General features: G+C 36.4%; 2 protein-coding genes across 3 annotated transcripts in view; one reads left to right on the plus strand and one right to left on the minus strand.

Moving 5' to 3' along the window:
* ANO3 (anoctamin 3) overlaps window positions 1–21,922 on the plus strand; it is a gene marked incomplete at both ends in the record, with an annotated part of 414,423 nt that overhangs the window by 344,357 nt on the left and 48,144 nt on the right. Inside the window, 1 exon segment of the mRNA XM_082845360.1 lies at window positions 2,710–2,770. Within this exon segment, the coding sequence (XP_082701486.1) occupies window positions 2,710–2,770 (61 nt within the window).
* Window positions 3,938–9,107, minus strand: MUC15 (mucin 15, cell surface associated; the record flags this gene model as incomplete). 2 transcript variants are annotated; one of them, XM_082845361.1, is made up of 3 exons in its annotated part: window positions 3,938–4,231; window positions 6,319–6,468; window positions 8,402–9,086. In XM_082845361.1, the coding sequence occupies 3 exons, from the start codon at window positions 9,084–9,086 to the stop codon at window positions 4,071–4,073; spliced, it is 996 nt and encodes a 331-aa protein (XP_082701487.1). In that variant the 3' UTR covers window positions 3,938–4,070. The 2 variants fall into 2 exon arrangements, with proteins under 2 accessions (XP_082701487.1, XP_082701488.1); XM_082845362.1 differs by lacking the exon at window positions 6,319–6,468 and having other exon boundaries at window positions 8,402–9,107.

Here is a 21,922-nt window from a genome sequence, read left to right on the forward strand (position 1 = left end):
CCCCCCCCGCCCCCCCCCCCCCCCCCGTAATCTCCTGGCCCGCAGCGTGGAATCTGCCCAAGAGGCACCTTGTTCACCTTAGCCCAGTGGCAGTTTCCAGAGGCTTAAGTTATTCTGAACCCATGAAACAATTTTAGAAAGAGATCTATCAACTACAGTAGAGGAGACATAGAGTTTAAGCTTCCAACCTAATAAGAAATTTATCTCCTTAAACAATATCCACATTTATTGATTTCCAGCCATGCTCAGCTCTGCAAGAGAAATCACATGTCAAAGATAGTGGAGAGGGCTTCCCTGGTGGCGCAGTGGTTGGGAGTTCGCCTGCCGATGCGGGGGACACGAGTTTGTGCTCTGGTCCGGGAAGATCCCACATGCCGCGGAGCGGCTGGGCCCGTAAGCCATGGCCGCTGAGCCTGCGCGTCCGGAGCCTGTGCTCCGCAACGGGAGAGGCCACAACAGTGAGAGGCCCGCGTATCACAAAAAAAAAAAAAAAAAAAAAGTGGAGAATTTGTGCTAAAACACAGCTTTGTTTGAGGCGTAGTTTGCTTCTGTTTTCTTATATCATCCCTATTTACATCAACAATGTTGAATAAAAAGCTTGTCCAGAGGTTCCCTACGCATAAAGGCAAGCTATTTTTCCAATAAAATAATTAACTGCAAATATACATTTGTAGATCAGACAAGGTTTTTTTTTTTTTGCTTTTAGAAAAGTCTGTTACGTTGCTTTGGGATTTTTCTGATCGCTCACAATCTAAGCTTGAGCCATCCACACTGTGCTTGACTCTTCCTTCCCCCTCTCCTCCATTTCCATTCAGCAACTTATATCGGCACCCTAAAAAACCCATATCATCGGAAGCTGTAACCGCAGGCTTCTAAGTGCTTTTCTTATCTCCACAGTCTCCCCCGTCATAATACACCCCACATGTAATAGTTTAGTGGGTAAAACAATGATTTTATACTTTTACACTCCTCCTCAGGGCAAGTTCTGAAGACTTCCCTAACTCCCATTCTAGCTTTATCTCCCACTACATGTATGTAATCTCACATTACATCAATATGGAATGTATACCTCACCGTGTCTCGTGGATGTGTTTCTGAAAAGCTGATATTTAAATTTACTTAGTTAAAAATGCCTGGAAGATTTGTAGACAAAACTAATAAGAAAAAAATGAAAAGCTTTTTTAAGGAAAATATTGCATGAACGATGACAAATTATGTCTGTGCAACACAATTGTTGTTAAATATTGCTTTTTATGTGTCACTTTTCTAAAAACCTGGCTGTTTCTGGAGCAGGGGGAGCCATTATTTCTTGGTGACCTTTACGTCCTCATGTGTGAAGTCTCTGTTCTAACACTCTTAAGAGGCTCTTTCCTTCACTAGGCTTGTTTATAAAGGAAAGCAGACAGCTGTTCAGTTGCTTGGCAGCCGCAGGTATTTCTGTGGGATGCCTTTGGACACAAAAAAGCTGGATTCCCCCGCTGGGTGGAATTTTATCAACTCTGTGAGAGAATTTCTTTGCGGTCCTTTTCTCTATTGTACATAATATACTGATGATTGGTGTGAAAACCAAGTCTTATAACATTTTTTAAAAGCCCAAGCCTTAACAGTCTTAGAAGTTTAGAAGCATCTAGGACATCTTGCACCTATCCACCAACTTCCAAAAGCAGCACATCTTTTGTATGATAAAATTTTCAGTAATGCTACATAATAAGAAAATACATCCCACCTTTATCTGTTTTATATTATTTTACAGTGTGTTCCAGATGTTGCAATTAAAATACACATTCATGTTGTTTTAATGCACCCATTGAGCAGCCTCTAGACTGTAGACTGAGCAAAGAGGACACCATTCTAACTCCCACTTTCCTTAGAATAATGTTCTTTAGCCCCCAGTTGGCCTCTCACTCCTGTGAGGATAATGCCCCTATTTTCTCTTTAGTTTCTATGGTATTTAAATGACTGCCAAACATTGGCTTGGCTATATTGGTTTAACCTCTCTCACTAAATTATAAATATAGTTAGGGCATTACGCGAATAAAAAGAGGCAAAGGTAAATTGAGTTTATACTTTATTAAAATCAAACAATTCTTACAACCCTGAAATGTATATTCAATAATATTGTATAACTGTACATTGTTCTTTATAAAACTTCAGGTCATGTCTGATTAAAAAACACTTGGACTGTATCCTAAATGTCCAGTGATTTATGAAATTTCTTAATGACCATGGCACATTCTGAAAGACATCAGAGAGTAGGGATAGCACTGTGATCCCTTTCCCTTGGAAGTGCTGGATCACTACTGGAATTCCGCATTTTGCAACTCTCCCAATCCTGGAAGTTTGCTAACAGGAAGTGCAGCTAGGCATGCCTTAGCTAACTTCTTAAAGCTCTCTTTGTAGCTTCTACTTGTGGCCCACAAGTACTTCCTCAGGGTACGAGAACCACTTCTAAGCAGAAATGAAGGTAGAGTCAGAGGGGAAAAGAGAAGAGAAGGGGGGAAATGCTGACTCCCCACCTCTCCCCATGAGAAAATCACATGAAACAGTTGCAGGACCCATGAAAGGATTGCCTATCTTATATTTGAAAACTATAAAATAACATGATTCCATTGGGGAAAAAAAAAATCAATAGTACCTAAATGCAGACAGTAATCACTGGATTATTATAACCAAAAGTGTGACTAATACTTTTGTTTGTTTTCCACTAAGGTAACATATCTGTTTGATAATGGAGGGACAGTCTTCTTTGCTATTTTTATGGCAATATGGGGTAAGTATGTTCTTCCATTGCTTACTTCCTGGCCCTCGTTTTCTGAGGCTGTTGCTCTGTCTATTCATACCCACCATACATGCACACACGCAAACACACATACCATGTACCAATTCAACAGTAAAATCTCTTGTGTCATATGCCCTCTTCACACATTCACTGCTTCTTTGGGAATTTAACTGTTGATTTAATCTTCTAATCCCTAAAGCCTCAACCTTCCTATACTGTGGAGTATATTTTTCCTGCCCCAAACAGGCAGTAATTGAAAACAAACTGAAATATACTAGAATCCAAATTAAGTGTCTTGTATTTTCACTTGTGAAAGTGACACTCAGAAAATGTTTTGTTTGCTTAAGGCTTCCATTATATATTTTTTTAACCTTACATTTTATGCACTTAGAGATGCAGAATCTATTCCCTATATGATTGAGCAATAACGTCTAATACAAAATAAATCCTGTTCCTATCCAGCATCTTAAAACTGTAGAAGTTATGTATAGGTATATGCAGTGGCTGACTTTTTTCACTAAGTTTCTCACTGAGTTTTTAAAGAACCCAATTAATTGTGGCCTAAATTAAACCACAGATTGGCATTCCCGATGCTTTGAAGAGAAGTGATCACTTTCCTGGTTAGGGTCAGCTTTCCTACCATAGTCTGTTGAATGCAAAGTCACTGTCAACTTGGCAACTCAAGGGGCTGACTATGTACCTGCTGATACAGAAAAGTAAAATGTACTAGAATTCAAGCCTCTCACTCCTGTTACTTTAATTTCCCAGGAACAGAATCTGTGCCATACTCTCTTTCTAGCTTTAAGTCAAAATTAAAAAAAAATAAAATCACCCTTCCAATTTTCCTTCAGGAAAATGCCAATCTTGATATGTGGTATTATGACTACACGGGGAGCAGTGAAGAGTCAATTCACCCCCCCCCAAAAAAAGTAAAAATGTAATTTGGGGTCCCTATTTTCATTGAAGGATTTTTTAATTAAATTATCGGGCGGGGCAATCATGGTGAAATCTTTCAGTTTTACCTGATTCCACAAACATTTCCTGCTAAGAAAAAAATAGACCAAAATATAAATTAAGGTTACTCAATAGATGATTCAGCACAGTGAGAAATGGAAGAAAGGAAACCTTTTGGATGATTTATCCTCTATGTTTCTGCTACTCGTCTCATGCTTTTACAGTTCTCTTTGGCACAGGCCACATGAGAGTGATCTTGCTTCAGCTTTTGGATGAAGGATTTGAAAGGCCAGGATATAGTGAACATTTGCCATCCGAAGCCTTTTTCCCCTTAGTTTTATACTGAGGTACGAAGTGGAGGTATGTCATCCATAGGAATGCCATCCCGTGCATTTTCTCGGCCTGCTGGTGTAGATGAATCATTCGCAGTTGGGTTATAATAACTAGAATTTCCAAAACTCACATCGTAAGGTTCCGGTGCATTATCTAATCGCAGAACTAAAAAAGCAACAAAAAAATTGCTTTATAGTGACAGTCTGGAAGATGCATGCTCAGGCATCTGCTAGACTGTAGGAATTGTTCTGGATGAGTTAGTTACACGTTTTTATATGGGATTTTCAGAGATTAGTTTTGAATTTTAAATAAGTACATATTTTGCAAGCCACATTTTTCTTCTAAAACTATGAACAGTTTAACTTCCAAAATTTCACTGCTGGTGGTCCAAAAATAAAGGAACTAAGGGAGAGATCACAACAGAAATATAGCAATACTTTATATAAAGAAGTATTGACATGTCTCATTGACTTTTTTTTTTTTTTTTTTTTTGCGGTACGCGGGCCTCTCACTGTTGTGGCCTCTCCCATTGCGGAGCACAGGCTCCGGACGCGCAGGCTCAGTGGCCATGGCTCACGGGCCCAGCCGCTCCGCGGCATGTGGGACCTTCCCGGACCGGGGCACGAACCCGTGTCCCCTGCATCGGCAGGTGGACTCTCAACCACTACGCCACCAGGGAAGCCCTCTCATTGACTTTTGAATCTTGTGAATTCAGAGCCTTGTCAACATGTTCAGAATTTTTACTTCTGGTATAAAAATAATTTTTTAAAAGTGAAGAGCTTTAATTTTAAAATGTGTCATTATTTTACCAAGGGTCTTAATATCATTATGGATGAGCCATTGAAGATGGAGATGAAAGAAAACAATTTGTAAAATCTTATGTTTCCTTCTGAGAGATCCAGGTTATTATCCTGATTAATAATATTGGAGATTGTTTTTATTTTCAACAAACAACTAACTATTATTTCTTTTATATTCTTGAATTTAAAGAAAACTTGGGGCACTAGGTATTTGAATACTAAAGCAGGGACTACTTACTAATTAGACTAGTAATCTAATTATTCAGCTAGGTATTTTCATATCTACCTATTCCTTAAGCCTTCTGTTTACAAATTGGACCCCCAGGAACCTTAGGAATTTGGGAAAGGTGTCTCAAAGCTGAAAGAGTCAAACAGGTGGTGTAATTGAATTATTCCATTATGCCTCGATCACAATATCTTAGATTATATCAAGTTGTTAGACTGAGCTTTCGCATGTGATAACATTTGAAGAAAATATTCTGAAGTTAAAAAGAAAAAGTTTGGAAAACCCTGTTGATTGAAACCTTATCCTTCAATTTTGAAAAGTGATAGTTTTTATTTTCTATGGATTGCTAGAAGTCCATAAACAGAATTCAGTTAACTTACAATTAATGGATTTGATTTTGAAAATTAACAATATATCAGTAATGTTCCAAACTTATCAAAAATCAACAAGACTTTATCAATGAGACCCAACAGGGGCATTTAACTATTTTTTATGGTGGCAAGAGTCCCTTGTGTAAACCAGAAAACAGATTTTTGTTTGTCCTGAAATATTAAAGAAAAAAAGGGTTGAATCAAGCATTTGATTTTATTTCTGTCCTAATTACTACTGCATTATTAAGATCAAACACAGTGCTTTATTCTTAGCAGACACATTTCTCATCCATAGATGTGGTGGTTTTTTTGCATCACATGATTGGGAAATTTCCGAATTAAGGTTTATCTGACTTTATGTACCCAAATATGCAACCCTTTAGCAATTCTGTTTTAGAGACTCATTAAGATAATTAATAGAGGGCTATTGTATACGTGCAAACTTTGCAAGAGCTCCAGATTAGAATAAACCATTGTTCAAATTACTGCTACTAAGAGATCCAACAATGGTGAATAATGGCTCCCCAGTTACTAGCTAACGAAACTGGCTATTTTGTTCTTAATATCATGCCATTATCTTTCAATTATAATGATATGTTTTAGGTTCTGGGATTCTTACTTAAAACCAATGGTGATGCGATGAGCAACAGTTCCAAATGGTTTTAAAATTTCACACACAGTTCCATAGTTATTTTGGTTATGTTCTTTGAGAAAGAGAGAATAGATCAGAATAAATCTTTAGTTCGTTTCTGTCATATGAATCTCTAAATGCCTTCTAGATAATGCAGTGAACGTTAGCAACTTCACTTAGTTAAAACCACTGTGTACAGGTGAAGTTCTGAAAGTTGTTTTTACCTGGTTCATTTCTGTCGTCATAAAGTCGCCGATGGGAAAATGAGTCTGTTTTCCTTTTTCCACACAGCAAGTAGCCAACAAGACTAAGCAGTGAAGCTCCCAGAATAGCACCTAAAATGGCCCCAAATACCACTCCTGTATTTCTGTTCTCTAGAGGACAAAGAAAAAATAATTTACAGATAAGAAATAGAAAACAGTTATTCAAAGAACAGAAATATATACACGCGGACTTTGTGTAAGCAAAGAATGTTTAACACTTTTTTTTAAATTAGATAATGGATATGTATATACAGAGGAATATATATACATTGTGTGTGTGTGTGTGTGTTTTATAAAGTACTGAGTTTGGGGGATATATTGGAAAATATGCTTCCTGATAAAACTGTACTTCAAAATTTGAATTATCTTGAAATACTTCTAAGCTTTAGTTTTATAACTATCTCATTACATATTAACACTAATAGTACTGAAATGCCATGTGTTTTCTCTATTAAGATCTAATTTCTATGTTGAATTCTATATTATGTTTTTAATCAACTCAATCTCTGATGAACTTTAATGATGAGATAAGCTTTGAGTTTGTTTCTATAATAATTGAAAAGTAAAAAGCTAATGGGAGTAAGTAGGTAATAGGAATTGAATCCACAAACCCCAAGTGAAAAGGCATTATGAAGAAAAAGAAATATATCCTGATAGAGGGTATTTCCAAATACAACAAATAGACCAAACAAAGCAGGATGTTTGCAGTGCCTTGCACATTGCGAACAGATGTGTAGGTCTGAGTTAAAGGAGTCCAAAATTTCATTCTATCATCCCCTTTATCGAGCACCTTATTTGAAGACTAAGTCATCAATAAATCACTGAATGCTTCCTGGATTTATACTTAGTGAATTTTATTTTCAAGTTTAAAAAAAATTTGTTGAAAAGCTTATTAATTAGGTAGGCAAGAGGTCTTATAGGGTCTCTAATTCTATATCAGATTCCATTTATACACAAAAAACATGTTGGAAGGTCAACAGCAGCATATTTTTTACCAAGATAAAAGTGAAGCAAAGTTAACTAAGTGTTTTTTTGATTAATGAGCAATGGTAGGATTAAGTACTCAGTATTCTCAATATGTATATTAAGTTTAGAAAGACAAAACAGAATAGTTTAAAAAAAATCTTTCTGATGGAATATCAGAGTATGTATGAATGGAAAGATGTCTTAAAATTATGAAAATATATGTACATACAATATACTGGTTGCAGTACTATAATAATCCTAGATTTCAGAATTTAAAACTTTTCCTGTACACTAACAACAACTCTCAAATAGGAATTTGTTTATATGATTTGGTGTTTATATCACTAATATAATCTGTAGATAAGTTGTATTGGAAATCAGTGAGTTCATGGGGGGAAAAGAGGAGTTATTTTTTTTTAATTCAGAAAACAAAAACATGGTTAGACCTGAGAAAATAAAATAGAATGAATTTTCATTAAACATTAGAGATCTTTTCCACTTTATGTTTTAAAGCTTGACTAATCTCTAAATGAAACAGAAATGTCCCCATAACACAATTTTCTTGTGCTACTCAAAGCTGAATTCCATTTTTATGGTGTTCAGTAGGTACTGAACTAAAAATTGAGGGTATTCTTCTGTTGAGTTTAAATTTTTTAAATACATATATTTTTAAAATATATATATTTAAAAATACATATATTTTTAAACTTCAGTTGTATTATATTCCTAAAAGCCTGTGAAATTTCAGGTAGTCTTTCTGAAATGCAGTAAAAATTGTTACCCAGTATCTCAAAACTGTACCACTACCTCAGTTTCTGTTTCTTTTCAATCTAACCTACTTCTCATTTTGTCCCAGTCTCATCACATTCTCACATTCCCATACAGTAATGACTAGTCTTTGCTGAATTAAGCCCTAAAATCCCTTCACTATGAATATCATGGTTTCTCCCCCCAAAATAAGAACCACCTGTGCTATTGCAGTCTCCTTTTTTTCTAGTGTGGTGCATTTCTTAGGTGTAATGACTTATTTGGAGATTCAGTTTCACACAAAAGGAAAATTAAATCCATTTATATTTACCTTCTTGGGGGTCTGATGTATCTGGAAAGATTTTTGAATTATTGGTGAATTTCAAGGTGGGATATAAAGTTGTTTCTTGATAGGCAGTAAACCCCGCCAAGCTATCTCCTGTCATTGTAGGCCATCCATCTGTTTCCTTTATCATGGGGGTCACAGATATGGTGTTTGATCCTGAAGGGAGGTTGCTAACTGTAATGGAACTGTTGTCAGGAGCTTTCATGGAATCATTGACTGAAGACCGAGTGAAGTTTTCGGAAGATACAATAGCTGTAGTATTGGGAGGTGCTGAGACTGGCAGAGGATTTTCATCTGCTACGGATGAGTTCCAAGGCAATTTAGAAACAAAGCTGTGGCTCAAAGGAGGACTTGGGGAAAGTGTGGACATGAGTTTGAGACTGGAAGAGTTGTCTGTTGACAAATTATGGTAGAAATCTGTTCCGTGGGTTTTATTTGAAGGATCCCCAAAAGAGAAATTAGTTGCCTTGGGATGGGAGGTTTCTCTGTTTTCTTTATCTGAGGTTGAATTTGCTTCACTTTCCAAAGGAATAGATTGATTTTCCCTTGTTTTTAAGTCTTCTGCAATGTTTTGTGTTGTGTTTATTTCTCGACCTTCTTCTCCATGACTTCCAAATAGTAGTAAACTAAACAAAATTGAAATCAACAGAATTTTGACTGAAGTCAACATTGTAATCTTCTTTGGTATTGGTGTTAATAATGAGAATCTGAAAGAAAATAATGACCATTTGAATTATTAAATGAAGTATTGAGGTTTTTTTAAATGGATCTACATTTTTAAAGTGATAAAAAAAATCCGGAGACATAATGCTGACATGATAGTACCATACTCTATTCCAAAAGTTTGTTTCCTTTGGATTTTATTAAAACTAGAGTTACTGAGTTCTATTTTCTATATAGTATTTCTTTCTTTCTTCCTCTAGGGAATGCCATGCAAAATCTTTGTCAAGCCAGACACTACTATTTCATTATTTCAAAGACCATTTAGCTTGGGACGAGTTGAAATACACACACACACACACACACACACACACACACACACACGTATTGTACAATATATGGACTACTAAGTAATTTTTTAAAAATAATGTAATATAGGGCTGCTTTCTTCAACCTATTTAAGAAAACATATTCTTTATAAAGATGTAATTTGGAGTATTTATTATGAAAATGATGTTATTGATTATACAGTAAACATACCGCTTTAAAGTGAGTCAGTCAGGAACTTCACTTGAAAACATTTTATTAGTTCCTAATTTGAGTTACTTGAATTTGAGGTTAACATCCCTTTTTTCACAGCATGTTTACTTCATGTTACCCTTTTTCCTATTAATCCCAAATAACAGAAAGTCAGAAATACTTTTAGAATTGGGGATTTTTTCATTGCATTCCCTTGTATAAATGAAGAAACTGGTTGTGAGTGTGTGTGGAAAAAAAGTACCTAACTAGATTGTGGCAGAGTTGAAGTTTGAAACCATGGTTCTGACCTCCAACCTGGGCACATCATTCTGCCTCTTAAGTGTGGAAGCACCACAATTCATAGATAGGAGGATATGGGGGAAAGGTTTTGAAATTATATTTATATTGTAATTCTGGTTTCTATCATGAATAACATGTGAAAAATAATCATCACATTAAGCAGTTGCTTTATCAATATCATAATCATACTGACTTCACAGTGTTCTGCAGACTAAATGAAATGATTTATGTAGAAGTACTCTCAACAATATCTGGCCTAAAGTAAGCAGTTAGTCAATGTTAACTTCCATTTCTTCTTATTAAAATATAATAATATTTCTAAAAATGTCTTACAGTTTATAATATCATCTCATTTGAGCCTCACAACGATCCATTGAGACAAAAAGAGTAGCTCACGTTATCCCCATTTTGCAGATGAAGAAACCAAGGTTCAGAGTGACCAGTAATGGAAGCTAAAAGAAGCAGCACTGAAAGCCTAGTCTACTGACTCCAACCTAATTAGGTGCTAAAATTTAAAGTGTTTTTAATTGAAAAAGGTAAAAAAAAAAAAAAAGTTAGACTATTCCTCTTCAAACAATAAAGTCTGAGAACTGATTTTATGTTCTTTGAATTGGACCTTAGAGCTTATTTTTCACTAAAAGCTTCCAGGATGACTGAGATAAGAAAAGGAAGGAGGTGCAACTGCTATTATTTATGTCTAACATTAATTGCCATTTCTTAAAAGCTCCCCCAGAAATTTTTACAAATATTTTCAACCTTGATGATTTTTCACTAGGGTCTGAGGAGCCTCTAAATTACTCCCTCTGATTATCGTGTGGTTTTAAGTACCCCTCTCCTTGCTTAATGATTACTTACACAGTGGTACAACTTAGACTTATCTATAATACATCCTGATATAATATTTTTTCTCCAAAGACTTTTAGCAAGCAGTCTATACCTGTGGATTTCTAAGGTTTAAAAGATACAGTCATTTCCATGCCCTGTGCTTATCACTTAAGAAAGTTCTACTTAAAAAGCAAGCAGGCAGACATACAAGAACATTCATAAGGGCATTATTTATGTGTCTCCAACCTAAACATCCACCAGTAACAGGTTGGATAATAAACTGTTTAATATTTGCACATGAAAAATAAATGAGATTCACAGCTGAGTTGCATACAGTAACATGAGTGATTATCACAAATATCATGCAGAGCTTAAAATGCCCGTTGTACTCTATGATTGCATGTTTATAAAGTTCAAAAACTAGAATGTTAAAAGTCAGGAAAGTGGTTACTTGTGGGAAGTAAGGAGACAGTATTGATTGGGTGGGCATGAAAGGGACTTCTGTGTGCTCCTAATAATCTGTTTCTTCACTTGGTAGGGATTATATAGGTATTTGTATTTGTGACAATTCTGTTTATTTATATTTCATTCACTTTTCTGTGATAATCAAGAAAATTCATTTAGATCCTAAAAATTGTTAACATAATTGGAAAACATATTACTAGTATGCATCTATTACATCAGATGCTTTGCATGTTTTCTCATTTAATTCTTAACAAAAACAATCAAACAATAAGGAAGGGATTATTAATCCTATTTTACAGATAATTAAATGGGACATTAAAAATGTAAATAATGTATTCAAGGACACATAGCTAGTGGCTGAAAGATAGGGTTAGGATTCAGACCTTGGCATTGAAAGCTAGTAATCACTCATCTATGTAACAAAAGTTACAAAGGAATATAGAATTTGGTAATCAGCTGGTTTTTAGAACTCTTCCCACAAATGTTTTCTTAGCACAGAATAATAAAGAATAATGAAATCCTCCAAATTTTATTTTAACCAGAGCAGGTGATAATCCCACATTTTTAAACACTAGAAAAATAGTGACTTCTCCCTTAAGTGCCTCTTAAACATACTAAGTACACTTTTATCCTAATTTAAGAAAATCCCAACAATTGTCTCCATGGTTTCTAGATAAACACTTTTACCATGTAATTTACAGATTAACATTAACAACACAGGAATGATTATCCCCAGGACCTGAAGTTCACCAATATTTCACTAAACTGTTGCTTCACCTAGCACATTTAAAATACATTCAATTTAGTTTAAAAATACGTACATGGACCTTTTCAGAAACAGCTCTTTCCTGTGAACTCTGTCAGTTTCATAGCAAACGTTATAACCTTTTTCATTGTCTACTGCCAGTGATCTGATTTGTTTATGCATTGCACTTGGCCACCTGTCTTACTGTTAGGCAGTTTGATTGCTTTCCCTAAACCTAGGCTTTCTGGTTATTTTCTCTTCCTAAAGAAGTGGTTACCAGAGGGGAGCAAAAAACAACCCTTAGCTTTTCATCTAATTTTCTCATAATGTCACATGAGGAACGTGGCATAGAGCTTTTGGTCCTTTCCAGTAATGAGAATCCACATACCAAGAGTCAACAAAGTGAGTTTTGTTGTTCCTGTTTCACTTTGCTTGTAACATGGAACCACCAAGGGGATCTTGCTACCCTTTACCCAGCTTTTGATTGTAACTTGAAAACCTAAGGTTTCAACACCCGCAATGAGCCAAGCATTCTGTTACTGCCTGTAATTCATGTCCAGGGAAAAGAGAGAAAGGGAAGAGTGGGATAAGACAGTATGTTGTGAAGGCTCTTTGCCATTTATTCCAAAATTAATACAGTTGTGGGAAAGGCTTTTGTGAATATTGATTTGTTCCTGCTGTCCTAGCTTGGCAGCTGGGGACAACTTTGCTTCTGCTCTCTGGCTTCTAAGAGAGCCAGGTTACACCTCTTACTCAGGTCCATTCATCTTAAAGGGACAGAAGCAGCCAGGAATTGAAGCCATCAGCTATTCAGAACCCCAGCCCTGGATTTTTGCTGGGGCAAGAACTAGGCAATTTTGGTTAAGTTGGACCCCATTCTGAATTGAACCAAGCACATTATAAGCAGGGAAGGTTAATGGAAGTGGTACAGAAGCTCCAGAGGACAATAAAAGTACTCTGTATTCTTTACCTTTACCCTTTTCTTGCAGCCTCTTTCCATCTCTAGAGTTGAGATATGTAAACTGTGTGGTATATTTGTGTGTAAAGCTATGCTGGATGATGGATGGCATGCTTCTGTGTTCCCAAGATTCATCAGCCAACCAGGTGGACAGTAGAGACAGAGAGAATGTGGGGATGAAAGAAAGTGAAATTAGAGAGAGAGAGAAAACCAGGAGGACCAGGCAGCATCATTTCTTCTGTTCTTTGCCCCTAGGTGGAAATTCCTAAGAGGACTTTTCAGGATGTAACCTAGGAACAGAGATAAACTCATTACAAACTTGAAAAACTTCTAAGATGAGAATTATTATAAAGGGAACAGAAAGAGAGAGGAGGATTTCCATCCAATTTGTGATACCTGAAACAAAGATTCTAAATCTTTCTGTATATATTGAAATGTTTTTATTGTTTCTAATGTTCAGAAACTTTAAAAATATACTTTCGGAGAGTGTGAGTTTCACTGTTTTTTTAAAAAAATAATTGTCTATACAAAGAAAATGAAAACTATTTTCTCCCCTGTCTTTGGTGTTGGCACTAAAAAGTGGTTTCACATTACTACTTTTGTATAGAGGGCTTCAGGAGGTGGTGAGAGGGGAAAAAAAAACAAACAAAAAAACCCCAGAAACCTGTGGCAATTAAGGAAAGAAAATCCACACTTACTGTGCATAAAATTGTTCCTCCTTAAGTTCGTAAAGTTATTATTCTGCCCAGCCCTCCTGTTGTAACCGAGTCATACCCATTTTATACCAAGCTTTAAAAATATGGAGGTGCCCTGGTTTCTATCAGGTAATCAACCCATGCAAGGGAAGAGAAATGCTAGTCATTCTAAACTAAATCAAAATCAGAAATTTTAAATAAAAACATTACTTTAGCTGCACTGAGGGGATAATATAAAAACATGTTTCTGTAGTGAAATAACTAAAGAGTATATTCTGTACTACTTCTCTCTCAGTTGCCTGTGATCATTCTTCTTATAGGTTTCTGGCTAAAAATTAAGATAGATGAGTTTTGTTTGTCTTTGTCATAGGAAACTCAGTCTGACGTGTAGCCAATATCCCAGGTAGAACTTGAGTGTTACACTGAGTGGACTTTCCAATCTTGGACAGTATTTTGCTGTCCCTAGATGAAAGAACCACAGTAAATGAAGACATAAGGAATCATGCTTCTCAAAATGCCTCTTTTATAAGAGGGTTTTGAAAGGGTGTGAAGATTTAACTAGTCAGAAGGTAGGATTATACCTGAGGACCCACATCATTTCACTTTGAGTTTAAAAGAAAGAAACAAATAAAAGGAAAAACATGACTTTCTTTCAGGAAATAATAAATTTCATAAGTTTGTGATCATTTTAATTAAAAGACTAAGGAATGCATAAGCCCAGGAAAATAGATAGAATGTCATAGTCCCTGCTAACTTGGGCATTCTCAGTCATAAACTTCAATACTGAAATAATTAGGTGGAAGAGTGTTAAGCTTAGAAAGATTGTGTCTCCAAAAGAAATATTCTGGACCCAAATTTCCAAACATGGGGTTTCCAGCCTTCTCTCGTGTTTCACTATCTGTAGAAGCAGCCTCTATGGATTGATTAGAAAGTGTTAAACAGTAAATCAGCATCCCTTTAATAAGAGAAGCCTTACACAGAACAAACAAAATAAATTTAAGAAACTTAATCCACATCTTTGATCCATGGGATGTCTTTTGCAGCCACTGGCTTAGCCTTTTAGATTTCCGTTGAGTGCTATACATGTACACATTACCATGCTAAGTAAAATAATACATAGACATCACTTTGCCAATTTTTAATTAAGAAAATCTTTGGGAAAGATATATAGAAGGTTAATAATTCATTGCATTAGCAGACTGTTTTTCAAAAGCTACCGTATTCTAATACTTTAGCAAGAACCTTTGAACCAAATGCATACTTTAAATCTAAATATTCATTTATATTCACGTAGCCACTTCCACTTTAAACATTTTGAAACTTACTAAGATCTGACTTAAGAAAACACTCTCTTGTAGTCACTTACGTTTTAAGCAAGATTTTTATTTAACTCTTCAGCTGGTTTCATCATCTAGCAAATTTGGCAATAATTCTTAAAGTTAACTCACTTAGCACAAATGCTCATTTGGAAGGTAATTACTTAATGAAACAACTACCTGTCTTTACAAGGGTCTCTGTAGGTACTTGCCAGGCTGTTCTGCCAAAAGTTCAACTTGCTTTGATTCTATTTGGTAAATAAGTAAGAGAGAGAGCGAGAGAGTGAGGGATGAGGGACTAGGGATCCTATGTAATCCAGCACACACTTACCTTCAGGTCTAGGAGGTGTTTACAGACAAAACTGGAGTATCACAGCTGTTCTGGTTGGAATGAGGCTGTCTTGCATTAGAGAAAGCAGATGGGTTAGGTGTACTGATGTCCCACTGAGCAGGAGGGTGCCAGAGAAACAAAATTAGGTGGGGCTGGTCGTATCTTGCTTGTGTAATAGAGCACCCAAGAACCTGACTGACCTGCTTCTCAGCTGTCAGCATGAAGCTATCACCTCATTCAGGCCTTTAAAAAAAAAAAGAAAAAAAAAAGCCCAACCCTCCAGCTTTCATAGGTTGGGTGCTTTGACTTTCGGGACAGGCTAGTTCTCTTAAGTGTTGGCAAACAAAGGACATACATTTCTTGCCTTAAATGAAAAAAAGAAAAAAAAAGGGCAAAGACTTTGGTAATGGTCCTTACTCTATCAGGAATTTCTGACACATGCTGGGTTCCCCCTTCACAGGTGAGGAAACCAAAATGAGTCAGCCCTGCACCTGTTGCTCATGTGCCAGCCACATACTGTCCTCCTAACACATAAACAAATCTTTCTTTCCCGTGGTGGGGATGCCCTATTTGTGTACTTAATACCTGAATGGAGAAAGTGGTGTCTGCAGTGCACTGAAACTGGATTTATAGAAAGTCACACTGAACACCAAGTGGATTAATGTGCATCGGATCCTTGAGAAAGCTGTGAAATATTAAGTTAGAAATCATCACCAGGGCTTTCGGAAGTTTGGGGAGTAACTGGAGTCTGGCTGAGAATGGCCACGTGATCCTGAGTAATCCTGGGAGCCTGCTCAATTAAGCAGTTTCCATCCTGTGTTCTCTTTGCTTTTCCTCTCAATTTAGAAGCCGGAGAGTTTCAGAAGAGCCTGAGTAATGCTTGATTAAATACTAGAGTTGAATAACAACCTGGCATACTTCCTTCACTTCCTTTCACCGCTTATGAAAGGGAGAAGAGTGAAACTGCACTTTCTGGGAGATTCTGCACATCAATATTTGGGGACTGGCGCCAAGGTCTGTTCAGCTCAGTACGCCTGAGGTTCATGCTTAGTTTCTGTTGTGCAAGGAGATAGGTTTCCAACTGCTGAGAGAGAAAATGAAACTTTAGCTAAGGTTCAGCAGCCTCAAATTGAATGCAAAGAATCTGCCCAGTTAATTGGCCCCAAGAAAGAACAAGGTAATTCTATAGTTTCAAACTTTCTGAAGCCCAAAGGCCCTTCAGAGTTTGATTAGAAATTAAGCCAAACCCTAGCAAATATTCACTCAAAAGATATTTAAGCTGTATCTGCAGTAGTATGAAGAAAAGCAAGTTCAGTCTAATCAAACAACTGTTTACTGAACAATGGCTTAATAAAAATCAATTGGTTATTTTCAGATTAGCTAGTTACTAGGAAAAAATCCAACTGAATTAATATTTTATGTCTGTACTTAGAGAAATGAACATGACTTAGCAGGATTGGGTGTACCATACCCTGAGGGATTTTCCTAGATATGCATGTGAATATCATTACCACTTTCTACTTAAGCATAGTAATTATGGCCTATACCAGGCAAGGAAGTTACAAAACACTTTTGCTACAACTCTGCTTTCACTGCCACAAGAGTCAAAGTTCATCTCCAATGACCCTCTTTTCTGAAGACCCTAGGTGTGGCCTCAGAATCCTTTTCATTACTGCCCTCCTCACAGCCTTAACCAATTGATTGGAGCGGACCCTAGAGATACACCTTATTTACCTTTCCTGTCATGAGCACATCTGGAAGTAAAGTTGTAAAATGCAAACTATGCATAAATTTAATGCCTCACTTATTACTTAGCTCACTTAGTTGTGATCAGACACTTTTATGGAAGCACCTGAGTTGGAGTTAAAAAGTAATTTCTTGCCAAACAAACAAGTCTTGCCGAGATACATTTCCAGGTATATACCATGATACCATGTTCTGGGTAAGACCAATCCCATTTTGGACCTTGTTTCTCCAGAGGAACTCAACAATAACTGATCACCTGACAACTTCATCAGCCGAGGCAGCTGAGATGACACATTATGCAATGGTTACATAATTTTTGTTGTACTTACCTTCTATGGAGGCTTTCATCTGGAACTCTCCAATTGCTTTACACCCATTAATTAAACCTCACAATACATAGTGGAAGAAGAACTACTGTCTCTTTGCCTGAAATGGTGGAACCGCTCACCAGTGGAGTTTCCAGAACATGAAGTCACATTATTGTCTCTGATGGATCTGAAAACAGAACCAGAATGTAGCTTGGCACCATGCCTCAGAGAAAACTGAAATATTGGTCTGGATCCAAAATGGTATCTTATTTTACAAATCCTATAACACCATTTTGGATCCAGAACAATGTTTCGGTTTTACCTGAGGCATGGTCCCAAGCTACATTCCGGTTTTGTTTTCAGATCCATCAGTGACAATAATGTGACTTCATTAATCGAAGCCTTGAAGAGCTAGAGAGTTGAGGGTATATGCAAGTGAGTCAGTATAATGATTGATCAATAGGATACATAGAGAAGAAAGTGAGGGCACAAGGGTAGGAAAGGACAGTGAAAATGTGCTGGAGAGAATGGATTGAAAATCTGGGTCAAAAGTTAATGGATTGAAAACATCTGGGCCAAGGGATTACTGGAATTGGAGTTTATAGGGAGTGAGCTACAAGGATGGAGGTGATAATTGGAGATTATGGAGGGTTTGGAGTCATTGATCAAAATCATGCCGTGGGAGGACCAGGCATAAGGTAGAGTAGGAGAAAACAGCTCTGAAGATAAACATCAAAGAACTGAGAAGCCAAGATACTAGAAATATTATCTCTGTATGTTGTAATTTCAAAAGTTTATTTTGGGAGTCATGTTGATAAGAGTTACCCTTAGCCAAGAGTTGAAAAACCTTTAGAGAATTTGAGGAAGTGTTCCAAAGGAGTGGTAAATAACTTCCACAAAGGGAGACAGTAGGAAGTACGGATTGATAATATGAGACTCAAATCTGTGACTCTTTAAGAAGGGAGAGAAAAAGCCATGAAGCAGCAATGAAGACAAGAAATTCACTACCTCATCTTCGACACAAATAGCCATCACCTGAGATTGCCACATAGAAAGTGAGGTTTCAGGAGTGTCCCAGGTTTCAGTTAAGCAAGGAGGTGAGGGAACATTAAAGCCTTTGCTATTAATGACTTTGAATAAGAGGACCTAGTTGAAAGCATCTCAAATAGTTGGGAAGGAGTGGGAGAGGATCACAAAGACAACTTCCATTTCCCTCGAACTAGAGGATTAAAATCTGAGTAAAGAATGATCTAGAAATTCTGGTCTTCTTGAAGTAACTGATATGTACGCAGTTAAGGGGCAGAATGAGTTAGTCCTGAGGGACCCACTTGTGAGTGATGACAGAGGGAAAGGTGTGTGTGTAGGATATGGGGATGGGGGCATCTTGCCAAGATGGAGAGTTCTGGGCTCCCTCTAGACTCCTGCTGATAGACGAGTTCTGAAGGGAAGCCTCTTATTGCTGGCACCTAAAACAATTTTCCAACCCTGCAGTAGCTGACTGCTGGGAAATGATATTGCTCTCTTTAACAAGTACATGATATTCCATTGTGTGGAAGTACCACACAACTGATTCATTCCTGCATGATGGAGTATTCTGTTATACAAGTTTGCATCTTTTAGAACCCTGGTTTCATTACAGAGTCTAACCTCATTAGATGGCTATTGCCCAGTTTATCAACTATGTAATCTATTTTTATATGAACTTAATTAAATGAAGTTACAACTATGCTTAACTATAATAAAATGGCAAAACTGGAAGATTGATAATATGATAACTTATTTTGCCACCTTTAGGAAAAGATCCAAGTGATTTATTAACCCTTTCTAAAAAAAAAAAATCAAGGTGGGTAATTAGATAATCTTGTTATTTCTATTTTTTTTTTTTTCTGGTTTGAAAAGTTAGAATAACTAAGTAATAACCTTGTAGCAACAGAGTTTATTTGCTGAGTGCTCTCAGCACTGAGCCATGACTTGGAGAGGGTCAGAGTGAGGAGAGAAGGAGATGCCTAGGCTAGGTCTGTACACTCTGAAGAAGAATCTAGATTGGTTCCTTGGTTCAAAAGCAGGGACAGAAGAAAAATCAAACGCATTCATGACCTGAAGGGGATTTTGGCATCAAGTTCATGGGCAGAAAATAACAATAAGTGGTTTTCTCATCCATTTAGAGGACTATAAACAACATAAACATTTTGTAGAGGACAATGAAAACACATTAAGTTCAACTAAGCTGACAGTTCTAGAAGCTCTTAGCTACAGAAAAGGGAAGACATTTTTGTGTTTTATCAGGAGAGAATCCTTATTTGATTTTTAATGGCATTTGCAATCAAAACATTTATTGTAATCTACATTAAAATTCCAATATCCTTCTTTTACAGAAAAAGACTTTCAAGGAGTATGAATGCATTTTATACAAGGTTGAAGAACTTTTTAACGATTGGCTGATCAAAAGGGGGTGAAATACCTTTTCCGTAATACATTTTTAATTGATGTAGTATTAAAGTATAAAAATCACGTGGCCAAGCATTTTTTCTTTTCTTTACAAACAATATAATTATATTAACTTAAGAAAGTTAGTTTTTATCATTGCTCAATAACAATTAAGTTCAAACATTGAAAAAGAGAATCCTTATCAAAAAACACCTACGGTTGTTGTAAATCCCCTCTTTGAATGAATACTTTAAAGTTTAAACGAGTACAGTATAATCATTTCTTGCACATGGAGCTGTTGTGAGGATTTCATGAGTAAATATGTAAAAAACATTTAGTAGGATGTCTGGCACATATGTGTCTGATGCATGATAGCTATTCATTGGAAGGAAATACACAATTTTGGAATCTCTCTTTAAGAAAAGGATACAAAATTATGAATATAAAAAGAGATATGAAAGTAATGGAACAATCAAAAATTTACAAACTTTAGAAAGCTTAAAATACTACATGAAATCAAAATCCAGAAAAATAACAGTATTTTAATAACTAGATGCCTGACACATCTCTGTAGTGCTTTTTGTCTTACATTTTTATCGGTATTTTTTATTATCTCTGCATATGATGTTTAAAAAAATATTTCATAGAAAGAATAGAGAACTAATTCAGTCTTTCCTCTTCCTCTAGCACAGTTAATTGAAATTTTTTTTTATTGGCAGTTTTGAAAATCTTACTTCTACTTCATAATTTATTATTGATAAAGCCATGTGCACTTTTAATATTGTTGGAACTTTGGGGAAATCTCTAGTGTGTTTCATATATGACTTGAAGTTTGTGAACTAATTTCCATAAAGTAGTTTCTGGCTCCATATATTTCAGACCTTATTTCTCTTTCGTTATCAGAGCTGGATGCCATAGAACATGTGCATCTCATCATATATCCCCTGGCCTGGCACCTGAAAGAGTCAGCAACTGGAGGAGTTTCCTCAGAATCCATTGCTACATTAGGATAATTAGCAATAACTGAACAACACTTGGAAGTGCCTGCAAGTCACATAAACATATCTCACTAAGCCAAAACTAAATGTATCCCTGACTCAACATTCCATTAGTCAACTGTCAAAAACACTCGGCCACTCCAGAACCCAATATTTGGAAAAGTCAGAGATTCTGGCTATGTCTAGAGGAAGCTTTTACACACATCAAAATTGTAAATATAAGCAATTTAATTATCCTGGGACTGAGTATTTGCTTGAATTGTGGACCAAGAAGCATCATGCTTACCTCTGCATGTCCGTCTTCACAAATTCAGATATAGTGGTCTAATAAAGGAAAAAAATAGTCTTTTCAGACAATTAAGTTATAAGCATGTGTCAATATTTTATTAGAGTTTTACTGCAAATGAAAGTTCTCTAAAAGACCAATGCAAAGATTTCGGTCTTGGTAGACACATATAAGAAAAGAGAATGGTTAGTAATAATTTTTAGACTCCAAACAAAACAAAAATGGTCAGATCAAACGACTGTAGACTTTTTTTTTTAACATCTTTATTGGAGTATAATTGCTTTACAATGCTGTGTTAGTTTCTGCTGTATAACAAAGTGAATCAGCTATACGTATACATATATCCCCATATCCCCTCCCTCTTAAGTCTCCCTCCTACTCTCCCTATCCCACCCCTCTAGGTGGTCACAAAGCACCGAGCTGATCTCCCTGTGCGATGCAGCTACTTCCCACTAGGTATCTATTTTACATTTGATAGTGTATATACGTCAGTGTTCCCCTCTCACTTCATCCCAGCTTACCCTTCCCCCTCCCCATGTCCTCGAGTCCATTCTCTATATCTGTGTCTTTGTTCTTGTCCTTCCCTTAGATTTGTCAGAACCATTTTTTTTTTTTAGATTCCATACATATGTGTTAGCATACGGTTTTTGTTTTTCTCTTTCTGACTTACTTCACTCTGCATGACAGAATCGAGGTCCATCCACCTCACTACAAATAACTCAATTTCGTTTCTTTTTATGGCTGAATAATATTCCATTGTATATATGTGCCACATCTTCTTTATCCATTCATCTGTCGATGGACACTTAGGTTGCTTCCATGTCCTGGCTATTGTAAATAGTGCTGCAATGAACATAGTGGTATATGACTCTTTCGAATTATGGTTTTCTCAGGGTATGTACCCAGTAGTGGGATTGCTGGGTCGTA

This window comes from Leucopleurus acutus (genome assembly GCF_964270905.1).
Source record: "Leucopleurus acutus genome assembly, chromosome: 8".
Taxonomy (NCBI): Eukaryota; Metazoa; Chordata; class Mammalia; order Artiodactyla; family Delphinidae; genus Leucopleurus; species Leucopleurus acutus.